This window comes from Rhinopithecus roxellana, chromosome 13 (genome assembly GCF_007565055.1).
Source record: "Rhinopithecus roxellana isolate Shanxi Qingling chromosome 13, ASM756505v1, whole genome shotgun sequence".
Taxonomy (NCBI): Eukaryota; Metazoa; Chordata; class Mammalia; order Primates; family Cercopithecidae; genus Rhinopithecus; species Rhinopithecus roxellana.
This window is the reverse complement of record NC_044561.1, coordinates 10,426,762-10,450,072: the sequence shown is the minus strand read 5'-3', so window position 1 is coordinate 10,450,072 and position 23,311 is coordinate 10,426,762. Positions and strand designations below refer to the sequence as shown.

Here is a 23,311-nt window from a genome sequence, read left to right as displayed (position 1 = left end):
TTTTTTTTTTTTTTTTTTTTTGAGATAGGGTCTGGCTCTGTCACCCAGGCTGGAGTACAGTGGTGTGATCACGGCTCAGTGCAGCCTCAACCTCCTGTACTCAAGTTAGCCTCCCACTTCAGACTCCCAGAACTACAGGTGCACACCTCCATGCCTGGCTAATTTTTGGAGAAAAAAAAATTGTAGAGACAGATTGTCTCTATATTGCCCAGGCTGGTCTCTAACCCATGGACTCAAGAGATTCTCCCACCTCAACCTCCCAAAGTACTGGGATTACAGGTGTGAGCCACCACAGCTAGCCTGGACGCTTTTGAGTGTAAAGGCAACACCCAGCGTCTCTGTGACTCCCCCAATAGCCCTCTGTTTGGGAGCTCTCTGGGTCAGAACTGCTATAACCCTCTGGGTCAGAACTGCTATCAACCCCATTTACAGAGGAAAAAACTGAGGCTCAAGCTGTTCCTCAACTTCTCAGTCATCTGACTGGTCAGAGGCTGAAGCCCAAGTCTGTTCTTGGACTGTGAGGACCAGACCAAGTCCTGAGGGGGCTTAGATAACCTGAAGGACTCCCTCTTTCTTTCCTTTCTCCCTCCCACCTTCCTTCCTTTCTATCCTCCTTCCTCTCTCTTTTCCTTCCTTCCTTCTCCTTTCCACCTTCCTTCTACTTCATTCTCTGCGCTTGGTGAATGAAGAAATTAGCACATTACTTGGCCCTTGTCATCCCCTGGCCAGATTGGATGCTCAACAAACATTTGATGAAGGACTGTCCTCTGACCTAGAGCTATGGCCAAATGACAGAACAAATGGTCATTGCTACTGGTGCCTTTGGGAAGTGGGCAAAGCCTCAAGCTTCAGACTGCAGAGGAAGGAGGGTGATTGAAATAGATCCAGGCTGGGATTGGTGGCTCATGCCTGTAATCTCAGCACTTTGGGAGGCCGAGGTGGGCGGATCACCTGAGGTCAGGAGTTTGAGACCAGCCTGGCCAATGTGGTGAAACCCCGTCGCTGCCAAAAATACAAAAATTAGCCAGGCGTGGTGTCACACGCCTGTAATCCCAGCTACTTGGGAGGCTTAGGCAGAAGAATCGCTTGAATCCAGGAGACAGAGGTTACAGTAAGCCAAGATTGCTCCACTGCACTCCAGCCTGGATGACAGAACGAGACTCCATCTCAAAAAAAAGAAAAAAAAAAAAGATCCAAAGGGAAGAGAAATGGAGATGATAGAAAACAGAAGATACATCTGTCCTGGTAGCAATGTGGAATTGGGAAACAGAGACGCTGCCAGCAGCAATGGGGATCTCAGGAAGCAGTGCCTGCTTGTCCAAAGGCTCAGGGATTACAGTAACACTCAGTCTGCCAGAGCCAGCGGGTGAGACCCTGCAAGCACCAGTTCAGAGCCCAGACTCAGGTCACACAGACCTGCACATAAGTCCCTGTGTGACCCTGGGAAGTTTCCTTCTCTGGAGAGGATAGTGCTATTCTCCTTGGCTATGGGGGGGATTCAGGGATGAGGCTTGTAAACTGCAGATGGGAAGGGGCTGACCACTTGCTGCAGAGGCACATGAGCTGGGGAGCTGAGCCAGGGCCACCAGGGCAGTAGGCCAGCCCAGCAGGCCAGGGGGCCCCAGTCAGAGAGCTAGAAGCTGGCACAATGCTGCCCTCCTGGCCCAGGAAGATGTGGACCAGCCGGGGCAGGCTGCAGAGCCCAGGAAGAGCAGCACAATACCTCTCCAGGTATCCAGCCCCATCCAGTGCTGGGGGATGGAAGGAACTCCACTGGAACTCAGCTGGTTAGATTCCGGCCCGGTGACCCTCCCTCTCTGAGCTCCAGTCCTCCCTGCACCCTCAAATGAGGGTCATAATAGGACGGGCAAATATCAGTGCAAGAAGGGATGTGCCTGCCCTGAGGGTGGTGGGCATGAGTGAGGGCCAGTACAGACAGCCAGACTGCAGGAGGCTGGGGGTTTGCAGCTCCAGTTCTCGCTGCCTGAAATCGCCTCTCAGCCCTTCTGGCAGCCCTCACTCCCTCTCCTTCAGCTCTCAGCTTCTGTGTTTCCTCCTTGCCTCATCCAGAATCCTGCTCTGATGCGGCTCTTCTCCCCCTCAGCGCTACATTCCTCACCCAGAGCACTTGCCCAAACACCAATGTTACTACATTCCATTGTTATTTGTATTTGACCTTTGCATCCTCCCCTAGACTGAGCCCTGAGGATCCCAGTTTGAAAACCATTGAGGTAATCCATCACTTTCATTTATTGTTTGTTTGTTTGTTTGTTTGTTTTGAGACAGAGTCTTGCTCTGTCACCCAAGCAGCAGTGCAGTGGCACAACCTCAGCTCACTGTAACCTCCACTTCCCTGGTTAAAGCAATTATCCTGCCTCAGCCTCTGGAGTAGCTGGGATTACAGGCACCTGCCACCACGTCCAGCTAAGTTTTGTATTTTTCAGTAGAGATTTCACCGTGTTAGCCAGGCTGGTCTCAATCTCCTGATCTCAAGTGATCCACTCACCTCAGCCTCCCAAAGTGCTGAGACTGCAGGCGTGGGCCACCACGTCCAGCTTCGCTTTCATTTAATATGTGAGAAAGCTGGACCAGGAGAGGGCAGGAGCATAGTGAGCTCATGCTGGGACACCTGCCTCCCAGTCTGCAGCTCATTCTCATAGATCATGGACTGTCAATTCCCTGAGGGCAGCAGCCACATCTGGCCTGTCTGCCTCTGTCTTCTTCAGTCATGTATTTACTGAGCACCTATCATGTGCCAGGCACTGTTCTAGACATGGAGGAGACAGCAAAGAACAGACAGAAAACACATAGAAACAAAAATAAAAAATATGCCTCTGGGTGTGGTGGCTCATGCCTGTAATTCCAGCACTTTGGGAGGCTGAGGTGGGAGGATCACTCGAGATTAAGAGTTTGAGACCCACCTAGGCAACATAGCGAGACCCTGTCTCTACAAAAAAAAAAAAAAAAAAAAAAAAAAAAAATTTAAGTTTTTAATAAATAAAAGTAAAGGATATGAAATGAAAAGCTGGGGGAGCTACTGTAGCAATGGGGGATGGGAAGCTTAAACACTCCTGCATGCTCTCAGGATGGAGCCCATTCGCCTCCTCAAGGCCAGGCAGGCTCTACAAAGCTTGGGGCTTTGGTAACCGAACAGAAATGGAGCCAGGCCAGGCCGGCAGGAGAAGGATGTGTCATAGACTGGGGCTGTAGAGAGAGGGAAAGTGGAATACAGGGCTGGCGATGTGGGGCCAACTGAGATGTAAAGGGGACATAACACCTTCTCTCCAGGTCAGAGAACTCATGACGTATTGGGATGGAGGGGTGTGTGTGTCGTGTGTGTGTGTGTGTGTGTGTGTGCACATAATAGGCAAGAGGTCCTCTAACCCAGGGGTTCTCAAATGTATTTCAAGGAGCATAACCTTTTATTAAACCAAAGTGCTTCTTCGAATCTGATAAATGACACTTAAAAGTAGATCTACCCACTGAAGCAAGTAGGGGCAGTGTCTCCCCATCCACTTCCTGCATGTCTCCTCCCAACAGGCCTATGGTATTTCTGTGTTGTATTTATTTTTATTTATTATTATTGTTTTTATTTTGGGGGGTTGGATTTTTTGGTTTTTTTTGGTTGTTTGAAACAGAGTCTGGCTCTTTCGTCCAGGTGGGAGTGCAGTGGCACAATCTCAGTCCACTGTAACGTCTGCTTCCCAGGCTCAAGCTATCCTTCCATCTCAGCCTCCCAAATAGCTGGGACTACAGGCGTGCACCACCATGTCTGGCTAAATATATATATATATATATTTTTTAAAGAGATGCAGCCTTGCCATGTTGCCCAGGCTGGTCTTGAACTCTTGAGCTCAAGGGATTTGCCTGTCTCAGCCTCCCAAAGTGCTGTGATTACAGGCATAAGCCATCACACCCGGCCTGTCGTTAATTTTTTTTCTTTTTTTTGAGTCGGACTCTTGCTCTGTTGCCCAGGCTAGAGTGCAATGGCATGATCTCGGCTCACTGCAACCTCCGCCTCCCGGGTTCAAGCAATTCTGCCTCAGCCTCCTGAGTAGCTGGGATTACAGGCGCCTGCCAGCATGCCCAGCTAATTTTTGTATTTTTGGTAGAGACAGGGTTTCACCATATTGGCCAGGCTGGTCTCGAACTCCTGACCTTGTGATCTGCCCACCTCGGCCTCCCTGCTGGGATTACAGGCATGAGCCACTGTGCCTGACCTGTTAATTTTTTTTGTATTGGCCAGGTGTGGTGGCTTTTGCCTATAATCTCAGTACTTTGGGAGGCCGAGGCAGGTGGATTGTTTGAGGTCAGGAGTTTAAGACCAGCCTGAGCAACATGGTAAGACCCTATCTCTACAAAAAAAATACAAAGAAAAGAAAAGAAAGGAAAGGAAAGGAAAAGAAAAGAAAGGAAAAGAAAACAAAAGAAGATAAAAGAGAAATTAGCCGGGCATGGTGGTGTTAAGCCTGTAGTACAGCTACGTGGGAGGCTAAAGTGGGAGGATTGCTTGAGTCTGGGAGGCAAACGTTGCAGTATGCCGAGATCACACCACTGCACTCCAGCCTGGATGACAGAGCAAGACCCTGTCTCCAAAAAATAAATATTAAAACGATTTTAAAATTTATTTTATTTTACTTTTTTTTTTTTAGAGATGGAGTCTCTCTCTGTAGCCCAGGCTGGAGTGCAGTGGCATGATCATTGCTCACTGCAGCTTTGAATTCTTGAGCTGAAACTATCCTCCACTTCAGCCTCCCAAGTAGCTGGGGCTACAGGCACATGCCACCATGCCTGACTTTTTGTGCTTATTTTAGAAACAGGGTGTCACTATGTCTTCCAGGCAGGACTGTGGTGGCTTACTCATGGCTCACTTCAGTCTTGACGTCCCAGGCTCAAGCAATCTTCCCACCTCAGCCTCCCAAGTATCTAGGACTACAGGCATGTACTACCATGCCCAGTTGATTTTTGTGTTTTTTGTAGAGGGGTGTCATGTTGCCCAGGTTGGTCTCAAACTTTGGAGCTCAAGCAATCCACCCATCTTCGCCTCCCAAAGTGCTGGGAATACAGGCTTAAGCCACCATGCTGGGCCACATTTTTTTTTTTTTTTTTGAGACGGAGTCTCGCTCTGTCGCCCATGCTGGAGTGCAGTGGCCGGATCTCAGCTCACTGCAAGCTCCGCCTCCCGGGTTTACGCCATTCTCCCGCCTCAGCCTCCCGAGTAGCTGGGACTACAGGCGCCCGCCACCTCGCCCGGCTAGTTTTTTGTATTTTTTAGTAGAGACGGGGTTTCACCGTGTTCGCCAGGATGGTCTCGATCTCTTGACCTCGTGATCCGCCTGTCTCGGCCTCCCAAAGTGCTGGGATTACAGGCTTGAGCCACCGTGCCCGGCCTGGGCCACGTTTTTTTAAATTTCTCTTTGAGATGGAGTCTCTCTCTGTCACCCAGGCTGGAGTGCAATGACGTCATCTCAGCCCACTGTAACCTCCGCCTCTGCCTCCTGGGTTCAAGCGATTCTACTGCTTCAGCCTCCTGAGTAGCTGGGATTACAGGCTCACGCTACCATGCCCTGCTAATTTTTGTATTTTGAATAGAGACATGGTTTCACCATGTTGGCCAGGCTGGTCTTGAACTCCTGATCTTAAGTGATCCACCCGCCTTGGCCTCCTAAAGTGCTGGGATTACAGGCATGAGTCACTGCGCCCAGCCTACAAAAAAATTTGTTGTATTTTTGGTAGAGATGGGGTTTTACTGTGTTAGCCAGGATGGCCTTGATCTCCTGACCTCGTGATCCGCCTGCCTCAGCCTCCCAAAGTGCTGGGATTACAGGCGTGAGCCACCGCGCCGGGCCCAAAAATGTTTTTAAAATTGTCAGCCGGGGCCAGGCACAGTCCGTCTCAAAAAAAAAAAAAAAACTGTCAGCCGGGTCCGGTGGCTCATGCCTGTAATCCTAGCACTTTGGGAGGCCGAGTCAGGCAGATTACTTTACTTGAGGTCAGGAGTTCAAGACCAGCCTGGTCAACATGGTGAAATCTATCTCTACTAAAAATACAAAAATTAGCCTGGCGTTGTGGCACACGCCTGTAATCCCAGCTACTACGGAGGCTGAGGCAGGAGAATCACTTGAACCCGGAAGGCGGAGGTTACCGTGAGCTGAGATCATGCCATTGCACTCCAGGCTGCAGAATAGAGCAAGACATCATCTCAAAAAAAAAAAAAAAAAATTGTAGAGATGAGGGTCTCTCTTTATTGCCCAGGCTGGTCTCAATCTCCTGGTTTCACATAAGCTTCCTGCCTTGACTTCTCAAAATGCTGGGATTACAAGTGTGAGTCACTGCACCCAGCTTATGCGTGTGTGTGTGTGTTTTTTTTTTTTTTTTTTTTTTTTGAGACGGAGTCTCGCTCTGTCACCCAGGCTGGAGTGCAGTGGCCAGATCTCAGCTCACTGCAAGCTCCACCTCCCGGGTTCACGCCATTCTCCTGCCTCAGCCTCCTGAGTAGCTGGGACTACAGGCGCCGCCACCTCGCCCGGCTAGTTTTTTTTTTTTTTTTGTATTTTTAGTAGAGACGGGGTTTCACCGTGTTAGCCAGGATGGTCTCAATCTCCTGACCTCGTGATCCGCCCGTCTCGGCCTCCCAAAGTGCTGGGATTACAGGCTTGAGCCACCGCGCCCGGCCATGTGTGTTTTTTTTAAGGATGGCATCTCATCACTATGTTGCCCAGGCTGGAGTGCAGTGGCTATTCATACAAGCACAATCCTACTACTGATTAGCACAGGAGTTTGGACCGGCTCCTTTTCTTTCTTTCTTTCTTTCTTTCTTTCTTTCTTTCTTTCTTTCTTTCTTTCTTTCTTTCTTTCTTTCTTTCTTTCTTTTCTTCTTTCCTTCTTTCCTTCTTTCTTTCTCTCTCTTTTTTTTTTTTTTGAGATGGAGTCTCACTCTTGTTGCCTAGGCTGGAGTGCAGTGGCACAATCTCGACTTGCTGCAACCTCCACCTCCCAGATTCAAATAATTCTCCTGCCTCAGCCTCCCAAGTAGCTGGGATTACAGGCATGCATGCGCCACAATGCCTAGCTAATTTTTGCATTTTCAGTAGAGACAGGTTTTCACCATGTTGGCCAGGCCAGGCGGGTCTCGAACTCCTGACCTCAGGTGACCTGCCCGCCTTGGCCTCCCAAAGTTCTCGGATTACAGGCATGAGCCACCAAGCCTGGCCAATGTGCTCCTTTTCTTTCTTCTCTTCTTTCCTTTCTTTTTTTTTTTTTTTTTTTTTTTGAGACGGAGTCTCGCTCTGTCACCCAGGCTGGAGTGCAGTGGTGGGATCTCAGCTCACTGCACACCCTGCCTCCCGGGTTCGCGCCATTCTCCTCCCTCAGCCTCCTGAGTAGCTGGGACTACAGGCACCGGCCACCTCGCCCAGCTAGCTTTTTGTATTTTTTAGTAGAGACGGGGTTTCACCGTGTTAGCCAGGATGCTCTCGATCTCCTGACCTCGTGATCTGCTCGTCTCGGCCTCCCAAAGAGCTGGGATTACAGGCTTGAGCCACCGCGCCCGGCCATATTTTTGTATTTTTTAGTGGAGACGGAGTTTCACCATGTTAGCCAGGATGGTCTCAATCTCCTGACCTTGTGATCTGCCCACCTCGGCCTCCCAAAGTGCTGGGATTACAGAAGTGAGCCATCGCGCCCAGCATTTTTTTTTTGTTTGGAGACAGTCTTGCTCTGTTGCCCAGGCTGGAGTGCAGTGGTGCCATCACGGCTCATTGCAGCCTTGACCTCACCTTGCAGGCTCAAGCAATCATTTTATCTCAGCTGGAACTATAGACTGGGTCTCGCTCACTCTGTTGCCCAGGCTAGTCTCAAACTCCCAGGCTCAAGTGACCCTCCCATCTCAGCCTCCTGGGTAGCTGGCACTACAGGCATGCACCAGCACGCCCAGCTAATTATTTTTTTGTAGAGACGGGTTCTCTCTATGATGCTCAGGCAGGTCTTGAGCTCCTGGGCTCAAGTGGTCCTCCCACCCTGGTCACCCAAAGGGCTGGGATTACAGGCCTGTTCCACCATGCCCGGCCCAGCCTGCCCTCCTGACCTGACAGTTAAGGCCCTACCGGAGACTGCAGCAGGGCATCCAGGCTGTGGAGCCCCACCCACCAGCTCTGCCTCAGTTGCCCATGTGCCCTGGCAAGCCAATGGCTCCCACTGAGCCTCAGGTTCTCTTCCGTAAAACAGAGCTGTGATGAGGATTCTCTGAAGATAGCCTCCCTGTGGCTACCATGTCCAGGAGCCCAGCACCAATTCAAGGCTAAGGGCATCCCTGCATCTCACCTCCTCTCCTTCTCATACACACACTACATCTGCTTCACCTCTCAAAAAGAACATCTGAGCTGGGCATGGTGGCTTATGCCTGTAATCCCAGCATTTTGGGAGGCCAAGGCAGGACGATCACAAGGTCAGGAAATCGAGACCATCCTGGCCAACATGATGAAACCCTGTCTCTATTAAAAATACAAAAATTACCTGGGCGTGGTGGCGCATGCCTGTAATCCCAGCTACTCAGGAGGCTGAGGCAGGAGAATCACTTGAACCAGGGAGTCGGAGGTGGATCGTGCCACTGCATGCCAGCCTGGTAACAGAGCGAGACTCTGTCTCAAAAAAAAAGAAAAAAGAACATTTGGAGCCATAATTCCTGATGTTCTCGTTACTTGACATTGCCTAAAGGCATTTTCTGTGGGTTCAGGGGAACTTGATTTGAAAAACTTGAGTGTTGTGAAGGAGTGGAACCAGAGAGTCATAAGCTGAGTGAACACAGCAGTTGCGAGACGTCCCAGGTACTTCCTGGGGACAGGGAGATACAACAGACCAAGAAGTAAAGGGGCCTCTGATGTGACTTCAATATCAAGGTCTCATTGGGTTCAGTGGCTCACGCCTGTAATCCCAGCACTTTTAGAGGCCAAGGCAGGTGGATCACTTGAGGTCAGAATTTCAAGACCATCCTGGCCAACATGCTGAAACCCTGTCTCTACTAAAAAGTACAAAAAATTATCTGGACATGGTGGCACGAGCCTGTAAGCCCAGCTACTTGGGAGGCTGAGGCAGGAGAATCACTTGAACCTGGAAGGCAGAAGTTGCAGTGAGCTGAGATTGCACCACTGTACTCCAGCCTGGATGACAGAGTGAGGATCTGTCTCAAAAAATAATAATAATAATAATTTAAAAATCAATGTCTCAATGCAGATGGCCAGATATCAGGTGTCCATCCATGTTTCCCAAAAGCCACTTGGCACTAGGAACAAGCAGGAAGGGCAAAGAGGAGCCAGACTGAAGCAGGGCTCCTTAGCTCTCAAGCCACACAGGTGGCCACCAGTCAGAGACAGGCTGTGTGTGTGTGTGTGTGTGTGTGTGTGTGTTTGTGTGTGTGTCTGTATGTTTCTTCTGCAGCTCACTGTGTGTGTGTGTCTGTATGTTTCTTCTGCAGCTCATTGTGTGTGTGTGTGTGTGTGTGTGTGTGTGTGTGTGTGTGTGTTTCTTCTGCAGCTCAGTATGCCTCCAACATTTCTGCTGAAGCCTCACCCTCACTCCTGGCCCATCCTGAGGCCTCTACCTAAAGTGCCAATGAGTAGCCCGGACACTGGGGCTCCAGCGTTTGTCACCAGGTGGTACCTGGACGTGGGAGGTAGGCAGGCCAGATGGCCAGTTTGGGCAGTGCCCCTCATGCGTATCTGGCCCTGGGTCCCTATGCCACCTTGCTGGGGAGGGTCTTTTTGCTTATACCTCCTCTGAGCCGACTCTGCACAGTAACACAAATGTGTATCAGGCACATCCTTTCCCCAAAAGGTGGATGACCAGTTGGGTGATCAGGGCTGTTATGGGGGCTGAAGGGTCCTGGGGAGTCCAGGTTTAGCCAAGTTGAGGCATATCCTACTGCATTTTCCAGCCACCTGACCCAAATATGCCACCTGAACCCACGACCAGGTATGCCCACACCCCATGGGTGGCCTTGACACACACACCCTTCCCCTTTCTCCAAGTCCAGGAGCAGCAGCCCAGACTTCCCTCAGGGCACCTCATCCTGCTTGGGACTGCACAGTGCCTGGGAGGGTGCCTAGGGAGGGTCACAAGGGGCATGGTGCTAGAAGCAGGAAAAGTGTAGGGACCAGAAAATCCCTCGTGCGTCCTGGAAGGGACATGGGCCAGTTTGAGCAGGGATGTGGGAGTGCAGCCCTGGCCTTGCCAGGTGGAGAGGCGCGTGGGCCAGACATCGGTGGCAGGAGGCGGGGGAACATGCCAAGAGACGGAAGGGGCGCGCGGAGACCCCCAGGGAGCGCCGGAAAAGGCACGCCGGGCGGTTGGCCGCTGCCAGGGCGGCGGCCGTTGGCGAGCTGCGGTCGGCCAGGCGAAGTCTGGACTCCAGCCGGGCCGCGGCCGCAATGGCCAAGGACTCGCCCAGCCCCTTGGGCGCCTCGCCCAGGAAGCTGGGCTGCTCCAGCCGGGCGGCGGCAGTGTTGGAGAACCAGAGGCGGGAGCTGGAAAAGCTACGGACCGAGCTGGAGGCGGAGCGGGCGGGCTGGCGGGCGGAACGGCGGCGCTTCGCTGCCCAGGCGCGCCAGCTGCGGGAGGAGGCCGAGCGGGAGCGGCGGCAGCTGGCTGACCATCTGCGCTCCAAGTGGGAGGCACAGCGCGGCCGGGAGCTGCGGCAGCTGCAAGAGGAGATGCAGCGGGAACGCGAGGCCGAGATCCGGCAGCTGCTGCGCTGGAAAGAGGCCGAGCAGCGGCAGCTGCAGCAGCTGTTGCACCGAGAGCGCGATGGCGTGGTGCGCCAAGCCCGGGAACTGCAGCGCCAGCTGGCCGAGGAGCTGGTGAACCGCGGCCACTGTAGCCGCCCGGGGGCGTCCGAGGTTTCCGCGGGGCAGTGCCGCTGTCGCCTGCAGGAAGTGTTGGCGCAGCTTCGCTGGCAGACTGACGGCGAGCAGGCGGCGCGCATCCGCTATCTGCAGACGGCGCTGGAGGTGGAGCGCCAGCTCTTCCTCAAGTACATCCTGGAGCACTTCCGCAGGAACCCCGCTTTGTCGGAACCCGCGAACCCCCAAGCTGTGCATTGCTTGGAAGAGCCGCTGCCCCAGACCTCGAGCGGCTCTTGCCACGCCCCCAAACCTGCCTGTCAACTCGGATCTCTAGACAGCTTGAGTGCCGACGTCGGTGTCCACTCCCGCCCGCTTGACCTGGTGTCCTCTGCGTGCTCCAGCTCCCTAGACGGACTGCTCTCCACGCGCGCCAGCTCCCTTGATTGCTTCGCACCAGCACGTTCCCGCTCGCTTGACAGCACCCAGAGTCTCCCCAAGGCCTCCAAGTCCGAGGAGCGGCCCTCCTCACCAGACACCTCCATCCCTGGCTCCCAGAGTCTCCCGCCGCCACCATCGCCACTCCGGCCGCCACCATCACCACTCCTGCCACCACTACCACCATCAGACCACAGGAAACTCAGCAACCAGCAGGGAGGAGAAGGCTCTGAGAGCCAGCCCTGCAAAGTCGTGACTCCCTCACTCCCGGGCCTGGGCCACCAAGAGCTGATAAAGCTGAACTGGCTGCTGGCCAAGGCGTTGCGGGTGCTGGCGCGCCGCTGTTCTACCCTGCAAGAGGAGAACCAGCAGCTGCGGCGTGCAGGCTGCCCCTACCAGGCAGACGAGAAGGTGAAGCGGCTCAAGGTAAAGCGCGCGGAGCTGACGGGGCTCGCGCGGCGCCTAGCTGACCGCGCCCGCAAGCTGCAGGAGACCAACCTTCGGGCGGTGAGCGCGCCTGTGCCCGGCGAGAGTTGCGTGGACCTGGAGCTATGCCAAGCCTTTGCCCGCCAGCGCGCCCGGGACCTGTCGGAGCAGGCGAGCGCGCTGCTGGCCAAGGACAAGCAGATCGAAGACCTGCGGCAGGAGTGCCACCTCCTGCAGGCGCGTGTCGCCTCGGGCCCCTGCAGCGACCCGCATACTGGAAGGGGAGGCCCCTGCACCCAGTGGCTCAACGTCAGAGACTTAGACCGCTTGCAGCGCGAGTCCCAGCGGGAAGTGCTGCGCCTGCAGAGGCAGTTGACGCTTCAGCAGGGCAACGGTGGCGCCTGGCCCGAGGCGGGTGGTCAGAGCGCAACCTGCGAGGAGGTGCGACGGCAGATGCTGGCGCTGGAGAGCGAGCTGGTCCAGCGGCGGCGCGAGTGCGAGGAGCTGGGCGCGCAGGCGGCGGCGGCGCGGCTGCGCGGCGAGGACGCCGAGACACAGCTGCAGGCGGCGCTGCTCAAAAACGCCTGGCTGGCGGAGGAGAATGGGCGGCTGCAGGCCAAGACAGACTGGGTGCGGAAGGTGGAGGCTGAGAATAGCGAAGTGTGCGGCCAGGTGGGCCACGCGTGTCAAGAGCGCGATGCCGCCGGCTTGATGGCAGAACAGCCGCTGCAGCAGGCGGCGCGCGGGCAGGACAGGCAGCAGCAGCTGCAATGCGACCCGCAGAAGGCCCTGTATGACCTTCATGCTTCTCAGAAGGAGATACAGGCGCTCCAGTGTCAGCCTGTTCACCCTCCCGAACAGCCCTGGGAGACCAGTCAAATGCCGGAGTCCCAAGTTAAGGGTAGCGGAAGGCCCAAGTTCCAGGCACGGCCTGAAGACTACACAGTGTCACAGCCCAACAGAGACATACATGAGAAAAGGGAAGTCTCCCTCGAGGAGAGCCCAGTTGCCCTTGGGGAGCCAGCCAGTGTCCCCCAAGTTTCAGAGACAGTCCCTGCCAGCCAACCTCTGTCCAAGAAAACCAGCTCCCAGTCAAACTCCTCCTCTGAGGGGTCGATGTGGGCCACAGTGCCATCCTGCCCTACTATGGATAGGGACACAGCCAGTGAGGTGGATGACCTGGAGCCTGACAGCGTGTCCCTGGCCCTGGAAGTGGGGGGCTCGGCGGCTCCTGCTGCCCCCAAGCTCAAGATCTTCATGGCTCAGTATAACTACAACCCATTCGAGGGGCCCAATGATCACCCCGAGGGTGAGCTGCCCCTCACAGCTGGGGACTACATATATATCTTTGGGGACATGGATGAAGATGGATTCTATGAGGGGGAGCTTGAGGATGGCCGGCGGGGGCTGGTGCCCTCCAACTTGGTGGAGCAGATTCCAGACAGCTACATCTCAGGCTGCCTGCCTGCAAAATCCCCTGACCTAGGCCCCCATCAACTCCCAGCTGGGCAGGATGAAGCTCTGGAGGAAGACAGCTTGTTACCTGGGGAAGCCCAGGGAGTGGTGGACAGAGAGCTATACCAGATGGTAAAGGTGGGCTCCAAGACAGAAGTAGCAACAGAGATCCTATATACCAAGATGGAAGCCTGCCAGCTGGGCTTGCTGCAGAGCACGGGGAAGCAGGGCCTCTCCAGATCCCTTCTGGGGACCAAAGGGGTGCTCTGTATGGCTCCCATGCAGCTACACCTGCAGAATGTCACAGCCACATCGGCCAAGATCACTTGGGTCTACAGCAGCCACCGCCACCCCCACGTGGTGTATCTTGATGACCGAGAGCATGCCCTGACCCTAGCGGGCGTGAGCTGCTACACCTTCCAGGGCCTGTGCCCTGGCATGCACTACCGGGCGCGGGTGGAGGTGCGGCTGCCATGGGACTTGCTGCAGGTGTATTGGGGAACTATGTCCTCCACCATCACCTTTGACACACTCTTGGCAGGACCTCCCCACCCGCCTCTGGATGTGCTGGTGGAGCGCCATGCCTCTCCAGGTGTCCTAGTGGTGAGCTGGCTCCCTGTGACCATTGACTCAGCTGGGTCCTCCAATGGAGTCCAGGTCACCGGTTATGCTGTGTATGCAGATGGGCTTAAGGTTTGTGAGGTCGCCGATGCCACTGCTGGGAGCACCCTGTTGGAATTCTCCCAGCTACAGGTGCCCCTAACATGGCAGAAGGTCTCAGTGAGAACCATGTCACTCTGTGGCGAGTCCCTGGATTCAGTGCCAGCTCAGATCCCCGAGGACTGGTTCATGTGTCACCGATGGCCAGAGACTCCACCCTTCAGCTACACTTGTGGCGACCCATCCACCTACAGAGTCACCTTTCCCGTCTGCCCCCAGAAGCTGGCACTGGCTCCTCTGAATGCCAAGGCCAGCCCCCACAACACTGGAAGCTGTGGGGAGCCCCAGGACAAGTTCCTAGAAGCATTCTTTGAAGAACCCCCAAGGAGACAATCCCCAGTGTCCAACCTGGGCTCAGAAGGAGAATGTCTGAGTTCAGGGGCCAGCAGCCAAGCCCAGGAGCTTGCAGAGGCCTGGGAGGGCTGTAGAAAGGACCTGTTCTTTCAGAAGAGTCCCCAGCATCACAGACGACCTTTGCTCAGTGATCAGCCTGGGGAGAAGGAAAATTGCTACCAGCACATGGGCACCAGCAAAAGCCCTGCTCCAGGATTCATCCAACTACACACCAAGTGTGGGTCCAGGAAAGAACCATGTCAGGAAAAGGCTGCCCTTGAGAGGATACTTCGGCAAAAGCAAGATGCCCAAGGGTTCACACCACCCCAGCTGGGCGCCAGCCAACAGTATGCATCTGACTTCCATAACATTTTGGAAGAGGAGCAGGAGGCACTGTGCTTGGATCTGTGGGGCACAGAGAGGCAAGAGGATAGGAGGGAGCCCAAGCCCCAGAGCAGGCAAGGACAGGCTCTGGGGGCCAAGAGAGAGTGCCAGCTCCACGAACCCAGCTCAGCACCATGTCCAGCTCCATCTGCCAAAGTCATCAAGATGCCCAGGGGTGGCCCCCAACAGCTGGGTACAGGGGCCAACACTCCAGCCAGGGTCTTTGTGGCCCTCTCTGATTACAGCCCCCTGGTGATGTCTGCCAACCCCAAGGCTGCAGAGGAGGAGCTGGTCTTCCAGAAAAGGCAGTTACTAAGAGTGTGGGGCTCTCAGGACACCCATGGCTTCTGTCTCAGCGAGTGCAACAGGCAAGTGGGCAATATCCCTGGGCACCCAGTGGCTGAGATGGAGGTGGGCACAGAGCAGACTGACAGGACGCGGCGTTTGCCGGCCCAAGGGCACCTGCCTTCTGTGGCCCACCTTGAGGACTTTCAGGGGCTCACCATCCCCCAGGGTTCCTCCCTGGTGCTCCAAGGGAACTCCAAGAGGCCCCCACTGTGGACTCCAAAGACCATGATAGCAGCTCTGGACTATGATCCCAGGGACGGGCAAACAGGGGGCCAGGCGAAGGGCAGGCTGGCGCTGAGAGCAGGAGACGTGGTCATGGTTTATGGGCCTGTGGATGATCAAGGATTCTATTATGGAGAGTTGGGCGGCCACAGGGGCCTGGTCCCTGCCCACTTGCTGGATCACATGTCCCTCCATAGACACTGAACAAGCATCCTTGCCCAGGTAGTGGCCTCTGGCTGCTCACACCCTGCCAGAGGAGAAGCAATCTTGCAAACCCTCACATCAGCACCCCTCCTCACCACCATAAGTAGCATGTGCTCCAAGTGCCACCATGTTAAACTGATGGTAGTCCTTAAGTGTACCCTAGGCTCTGAAAGTAGCAGGACTTAAGCCTGAGTTATTTGCAAAAGCAAGCAAAATAAGCCAACCCCTGAGAGTTTGAGAGACCATTTCAAAAGTTGCTGATAACTATGGTAGGTATATGGAGAAGTGCCTTTTTCTGTGGCCAATGTGTGTTTTCTCTAGGAGGTTAAGGTTGTCTATCCATTGCCTTGTATGAAAGTCTCAAAAAAAGTCTATATCTTAAAAAAAAAAATGCAATCTGAATGTTATTTTTGGGATGTGAGGGTGATCTGGCTGCGACATCTGTCACCCCATTGATCACTAGGGTTGATTCGGCTGATCTGGCTGACTGGGCGGGTATCCCCTTCTGCCCTCACCGCTCCGTGTGTGTCCCTCCAGAAGCTGTGCGCTTAGTGGAAGAGGATGACCATCCCCGATAGAGGAGGATCGGTCTTCAGTCAAAGGTATAAGAGTAGCTGTGCTCCCCTGCTAGGACCTCCAAACAAGCTATCAGAATGTTATTTTTCTGTCTTATGTCCAACCCCTCGTTAAAGTGTTCATAGTAAAAACATATTTTAGAAGTGGAAGCACAACCAAGAAAAACATGAGCCTGGCTTTCCTGCCTCTCACTTCTATGCAGTGGGTCTGCAAGGGCTACAGAAATGTTTTCCTGGCCAGGGAAGGGAGGGTGCACCCTTTTGCTTTTTTTTTTTCCTTGCTTCAGTCTATTCCCAGAACACACTCCACCACGTGGTTCCCAGAACTCAGATTGTGCAGTGGCCACATCATCATTGGCTGGGGCTCACAGTTACAGCAGCAGAGGCCTCCCTAAACTCCCTGTCCTCTAGCCCCACCCACTATCCCCTGCTCCTCACGCCCCCATGCTGGGTCCCCTGGCCTCACTTCTCTTGCCATGTTTTCATAATCTTCTCAGGCTCTGGGCATGCAGCGCTGCCCACAGTGGGACCAGATCATATAAGGAAAATACTGCGGGCTTATCTGGGGGCTGCACTGGGGACCTGAGAACACCTTATTCTACCATACCTGCTGCACCTCATCTGACGCCAACTTCTCTGCTTTGCCCAAGTTCCCTAGGCCCTGAATGCTTACTTTTTAAGGTCAACCTGGCTCGGGCTGTGCTAGTTTGACTGCAGAGGGTCCTACTAAGAGCCAGGACTGAAGAGCAGGGCCCAAAAGACTACTCTGGGCCACATCTTCCCTGAGGGCATCCCCACAGGGAGGCTGTGTGCTGCTGAGCCCTTTGCGAAGAGTGAGTAGTCAGTGTCACTACTGACTAGTGAGTAGACAGCTATTGTAGCTCACTGCTTTTCTTTTCTTTTCTTTCTTTTTTTTTTTTTTTGAGACGGAATCTCGCTCTGTCGCCCAGGCTGGAGTGCAGTGGTGCGATCTCCGCTCACTGCGAACTCCACCGCCTCCCGGGTACACGCCATTCTCCTGACTCAACTTCCCAAGAAGCTGGGACTACAGGCGCCCGCCACCACGCCCGGCTAATTTTTTTTGTATTTTTAGCAGAGACAGGGTTTCACTGTGTTTGCCAAGATGGTCTCGACCTCCTGACCTCATGATCCACCCTCCTCGGCCTCCCAAAGTGCTGGGATTACAGGCATGAGCCACCGCATCTGGCCTTCTTTTCCTTTTTTTTTTTGTTTGAGTCTTTTTTGACAGAGTCTCGCTCTGTCACCCAGGCTGGAGTGCAGTGGCACAATCTCGGTTCACTGCAAGCTCAGCCTCCTGGCTTCATGCCATTCTCCTGCCTCAGCCTCCCGAATAGCTGGGACTACAGGTGCCCGCCACCATGTCTGACTAATTTTTTGTATTTTTAGTAGAGATGGGGTTTCACCATGTTAGCCAGGATGGTCTCAGTCTCCTGACCTCGTGATCTGTCCGCCTCAGCCTCCCAAAGTGCTGGGATTATAGATGTGAGCCACCACACCCGGCCCTTTTCCTTTTTTTGAGGCAGAGTCTTGGTCTGTTGCCTAGGCTGGAGGGCAGTGGCACAATTACAGCTCACTTGCAGTCTTGAGCTTCAGGACTCAAATGATTCTCTCACCTCAGCCTCCCAAGTAGCTGGGACCACAGATGTGCACTACCACGCCTGGCAAATTTGGTGTGTGTGTAGAGACAGGGGTCTTACTATGTTGCCCAGGCTGGTCTGAAACTCCTGGGCTCAAGAATCCACCTGCCTCAGCCTCCCAAAGTGCTGGGATTACAGGCCTGAGCCACCACACCTGCTGCCTGGCTAATTTTTTAATTTTTTGGTAGAGATGGGGTCCCGCTATGTTGCCCAGGCTGATCTGGAACTACTGCGCTCAAGTGGTTCTCCTGCCTTGGCCTCCCAAAGTGCTGGAATTACAGGCCTGAGCCACTGCACACAGTAGACATTTCTTTTTTTCTTTTTAAAAGACGGAGATTCACTCTTGTTGCCCAGGCTAGAGTGCAATGGCACGATCTTGGCTCACTGAAACCTCTGCCTCCCAGGTTCAAGCAATTCTCCTGCCTCAGCCTCCGTAGTAGCTGGGATTATAGGCATGTGCTACCACACTCGGCTAATTTTGTATTTTTAGTAGAGACGGGGTTTCTCCATGTTGGTCAGGCTGGTCTCAAACTCCCGACCTCAGGTGATCCACCTGCCTCGGCCTCCCAAAGTGCTAGGATTACAGGCGTGAGTCACCGTGCCCGGTGACATTTCTTTATTTGTCCCATTTTGCAGAAGAGCCTCCTGAGGCTCAGAGAGGCCCCTCATCTAAGGTCACATCATGGCTCAAAGTCACCTCCTCCATAGACTTCCCCGGCTGCCCCTCTGGAAGGGCAGGAATGAGGGGTGGTCTTTATCCTTCTCTCCTTCTCTTTCATACCCTTTCGTTTCCCCATGTCCAGCAACACTGTCAGAAGAAAGACACTTCCAGAATACCCAAGTAAAAAAAAAAAAGAGGCCGGGCGCGGTGGCTCAAGCCTGTAATCCCAGCGCTTTGGGAGGCCGAGACGGGCGGATCACGAGGTCAGAAGATCGAGACCATCCTGGCTAACATGGTGAAACCCCGTCTCTACTAAAAAATACAAAAAACTAGCCGGGTGAGGTGGCGGGCGCCTGTAGTCCCAGCTACTCGGGAGGCTGAGTCAGGAGAATGGCGTAAACCCGGGAGGCGGAGCTTGCAGTGAGCTGAGATCCGGCCACTGCACTCCAGCCTGGGCGACAGAGAGAGACTCCGTCTCAAAAAAAAAAAAAAAAAAAAAAAAAGAGAGAGAAAATAAGGAAAGGACACTGACTTCTCCGGTGTCATCAGAAGTGACCAGAAGCACCTTGGGGCAGAAGGACCAGAGCCACCAACTGGTTCCATGGCAAGTTCATGAACTGGCGCCACTGGGTTCTACCACGCTGTCCCTGTGGTTAAAGGTGGGGATAGGGAAGGAACAGGCCTGAGGGCTGTCTCAACCCAACACACTTACTGCTGCCTTATCCTCAAAGAACACACCAGATGGCTGGGTGTGGTGGCTTATGCCTGTAATCCCAGCACTTTGGGAGGCCGAGGCGGGTGGATCACCTGAGGTTGGGAGTTTGAGACCAGCCTGGGAAACATGGTGAAACCCCATCTCTACTAAAAATACAAAAATTAGCTGGACATGGTGGTGCATCCCTATAGTCCCAGCTACTCAGAAGGCTGAGGCAGGAGAATCACTTAAACCCAGGAAGCAGAGGTTGCAGTGAGCCAAGATAGCACCACAGCACTCCAGTCTAGGCAACATAGTAAGACCCCATCTCTTTAACAATAAATAAATAGGCTGGGCCTGGTGCGGTGGCTCATGCCTGTAATCTCAGCACTTTGGGAGGCCGAGGCAGGTGGATCACGAGGTCAGGAGATCAAGGCCATCCTGGCTAACACAGTGAAACCCCATCTCCACTAAAAAAAATACAAAAAAATTAACTGGGTGTGGTGGTGGGCACCTGTAGTCCCAGCTACTCGGGAGGCTGAGGCAGGAGAATGGCGTGAACCCGGGAGGCCGAGCTTGCAGTGAGCTGAGATCCGGCCACTGCACTCCAGCCTGGGCAACAGAGCGAGACTCTGTCTCAAAATAAATAAATAAATAAATAAATAAATAAATAAATAAATAAGGCCGGGTGCCATGGCTCACACCTATAATCCAAGCACTCTGGGAGGCTGAGGCGGGCGGATCACAAGGTCAGGAGTTGAAGACCAGCCTGACCAATACAGTGAAACCCTCTCTCTACTAAAAATACAAAAAAATTGGCCGGGTGCAGTGGCTCACGCCTGTAATCCCAGCGCTTTGGGAGGCCAAGGTGGGCAGATCACGAGGTCAGGAGATCGAGACCATCCTGGCTAACACAGTGAAACCCCATCTCTACTAAAAATACAAAAAATTAGGTGGGCATGGTGGCGGGTGCCTGTAGTCCCAGCTACTCGGGAGGCTAAGGCAGGAGAATGGCATGAACCCGGGAGGCGGAGCTTGCAGTGAGCCAAAATCCAGCCACTGCACTCCAGCCTGGGAGATAGCGAGACTCCGTCTCAAAAAAAAAAAAAAAAAAAAAATCCAAAAAATTAGCCGGGCGTGGTGGCACACACCTGTAGACCCAGCTACTCGGGAGGCTGAGGCAGGAGAATCACTTGAACCCTGGAGGCAGAGGTTGCAGTGAGCCAAGATAGTACCACTGCACTCCAGCCTGGGCGACAGAGCAAGATTCCGTCTCAAAAATAAATAAAAAATAACATTAAAAATAAACTTAATTTTTAAAATTTAATTTAAAAAAGTAGGCCAGGCACGGTGGCTCACGCCTGTAATGCCAGCACTTTGGGAGGCTGAAGCGGGTGGATCACGAGGTCAGGAGTCCGAGACCAGCCTGACCAACATGGTGAAACCCCATCTCTACTAAAAATACAAAAATTACCTGGGTGTGGTGGCAGGTGCCTGTAATCCCAGCTACTTGGGAGGCTGAGGCAGAGAATTGCTTGAACCCTGGAGGTGGAGGTTGCAGTGAGCCAAGACTGCGCCACTGTACTCCAGCCTGGTGACAGAGCAAGACACTGTCTCAAAAAAAAAAAGAAAAAATTAGTTGGGCATGGTGGTACGCGCCTATAGTCCCAGCTACTTGGGAGGCTGAGGCAGGAAAAACGCTTGAACCTGGGAGGTGAAGCTTGCAGTGAGCCGAGATCGCGCCAATGCACTCCAGCCTGGGCAACAGAGTGAGACCCTGCCTCAAACAAAAAAGAAAAGAAAGAATAAATATCAGTGCCTCATAGTTGTAATCTCAGCACTTTGGGAGGCGAGGCAAATGGATCGCTTGAGCACAGGAATTCAAGACCAGCCTGGGCAACATGGCGAAACCCCATATCTACTAAAAACACAAAAATTGGCCTGGCATGGTGGTTCACACCTGTGGTCCCAACTACTTGGGAAGCAGAGCTGCAAGAATTGCTTCAGCCTGGGAAGCAGTAGTTTCAGTGAGCCAAGATCGAGCCACTGCACTCCAGCCTGGGTGACAGAGTGAGACCCTGTCTCAAAAGAAAAATAAAACAAAATAAACGACAATGTAAAGGCAAATTTTGTCTATAGCAGTATCATAATAGGACATTGAATTATTACAGTGCAGTTGTCATAATTAAGTTTACAATAGAATATTCTTGGCTGAAACCCAGACAAACTAAAATTACCAACTGCTTACAAACCATAAAGATCAGTACTAGCAGTTGTTAGCTTACTAGTGAAAACTCAAATAGGTAAGGCTTTTTTTATTTATTTATTTATTTATTTATTTATTTTTTTTTGAGACGGAGTCTCGCTCTGTCGCCCGGGCTGGAGTGCAGTGGCCGGATCTCAGCTCACTGCAAGCTCCGCCTCCCGGGTTCACGCCATTCTCCTGCCTCAGCCTCCCGGGTAGCTGGGACTACAGGCGCCCACCACCTCGCCCGGCTAGTTTTTTGTATTTTTTAGTAGAGACGGGGTTTCACCATGTTAGCCAGGATGGTCTCGATCTCCTGACCTCGTGATCCGCCCATCTCGGCCTCCCAAAGTGCTGGGATTACAGGCTTGAGCCACCGCGCCCGGCCAGGTAAGGCTTTTTTTAGCAATGAGTCTCTGCTCAGTGAGGACCTGGGCACGCTCATTTTGAGTCTTGGTGTTTCTTAACATCTGAAAGGGTGGAGTGGATCCCCAACTTTTTCAGGTCTTCCACCTGGTCCCTATTCTGTCATGGCGTGATCATAGCTCACTGCAGCCTCAACCTCCAGGGCTCAAACCATCCTCCCACGTCAGCCTCCTGAGTATCTGGAAGCACACACCACCACACCCAGCTAATTTATGTGTGTGTGTGTGCGTGTGTATGTGTGTGTGTGTGTGTATGTATGTAGAGATGAGGAGTTCTCGCTGTGTTGCCTAGTTTGGCTGTAACTCCTGGCCTGAAACCATCCTGCCTTTGCCTCCCATGGAATAGTCGATTTTTTTTTTTGAGATGGAGTCTCACTGTCACTCAGGCTGGGGTGCAGTGGTTTGATCTTGGCTCACTGCAACCTCCTGGGTTCAAGCAATTCTTCCTCAGCCTCCCGAGTAGCTGGGATTACAGATGCATGCCACCATGCCCGGCTAATTTTTTTTTTTTTTTGAGATGGAGTCTCACTCTGTTGCCTAGGCTAGAGTGCAGTGGCACCATCTCGGCTCACTGCAAGCTCCGCCTCCCAGGTTCACACCATTCTCCTTCCTCAGTCTCCCGAGTAGCTGGGACTACAGGCACCCGCCACCATGCCTGGCTAATTTTTTGTATTTTTAGTAGAGGCGGGGTTTCACCATATTAGCCAGGATGGTTTTGATCTTCTGACCTCGTGATCCGCTTGCCTCGGCCTCCCAAAGTGCTGGGATTACAGACGTGATCCACCGCACGTGGCCATGCCTGGCTAAATTTTTTGAGACAGAGTCTCACTCTGTCACCCAGGCTGGAGTGCAGTAGTGTGATTTCGGCTCATTGCAGCCTCCGCCTCCTGGTGCAAGTGATTCTCATGTCTCAGTCTCCTGAGTAGCTGGGATTACAGGCATGCACCACCACACTCAGCTAATTTTTTGTATTTTAGTAGAGACAGGGTTTCGCTATGTTGGCCAGACTGGTCTTGAACTCCTGACCTCAGATGATCTACCCACCTCGCCTTGCTCCCAAATTTCTGGGATTACAGGTTGGAGCCACTGCACCCGGCCTATGGAATAGTTCTGAATGCCTTGCCTAGCTAGGGATCATTGAACATGTTGTATGCAAGGTAAACTGCAGCTGCAGGATCTGTACCAGGGTGTTGGTGAAGACGCAATGGGGTTGCCCCAGCGTCCTTGAGAAAGACCACCACCTTGTGGCTGGGCACAGTGGCTCACGCCTGTAATCCCAGCACTTTCAGAGGTCGAGGTGGGTGGATCATGATGTCAGGAGTTCGAGACCAGCCTGGCCAAGATGGTAAAACCCTATCTCTAACAAAAATACAAAAAAAATTTAGCTGGGCATGGTGGCTTGTGCCTGTAATCCCAGCTACTCAGGAGGCTGAGACAGAGAATTGCTTGAACCTGGGAGGCAGAGGTTGCAGTGAGTCAAGATCATCCCACTGCACTCCAGCCTGGGAGACAGAATGAGACTCCGTCTCAGGAAAAAAAAAAGTAAAAACCTACCACCTTGTACTTCGTTCAACAGAGTGTCCAGTTGCTCCACGGCGCCTGCACTCCACAGGCTGCCGCCACCCGTGCCACACTCTCAGCAAAGCAGAACCCCCGCTGCTCAGCCCAGGGACCCGCTCAATCCTGCT

The 23,311-nt window shown here is 53.3% G+C and overlaps 1 protein-coding gene and 2 non-coding genes across 3 annotated transcripts; 1 reads left to right on the top strand and 2 right to left on the bottom strand.

Annotated features, from left to right (window-relative positions):
- Positions 1 to 10,424: 10,424 nt before the first annotated feature.
- LOC104676903 (RIMS-binding protein 3A) lies at positions 10,425 to 15,751 on the top strand. Its single transcript, XM_010381785.2, has one exon. The coding sequence runs from the start codon at positions 10,425 to 10,427 to the stop codon at positions 15,363 to 15,365; it is 4,941 nt and encodes a 1,646-aa protein (XP_010380087.2). The 3' UTR covers positions 15,366 to 15,751.
- Positions 15,752 to 16,218: 467 nt separating this feature from the next.
- LOC115893047 lies at positions 16,219 to 16,301 on the bottom strand. Its single transcript, XR_004053003.1, has one exon.
- An 84-nt stretch (positions 16,302 to 16,385) lies between these two features.
- On the bottom strand, positions 16,386 to 16,529 carry LOC115893058. Its single transcript, XR_004053014.1, has one exon.
- Between the last annotated feature and the right edge of the window lie 6,782 nt (positions 16,530 to 23,311).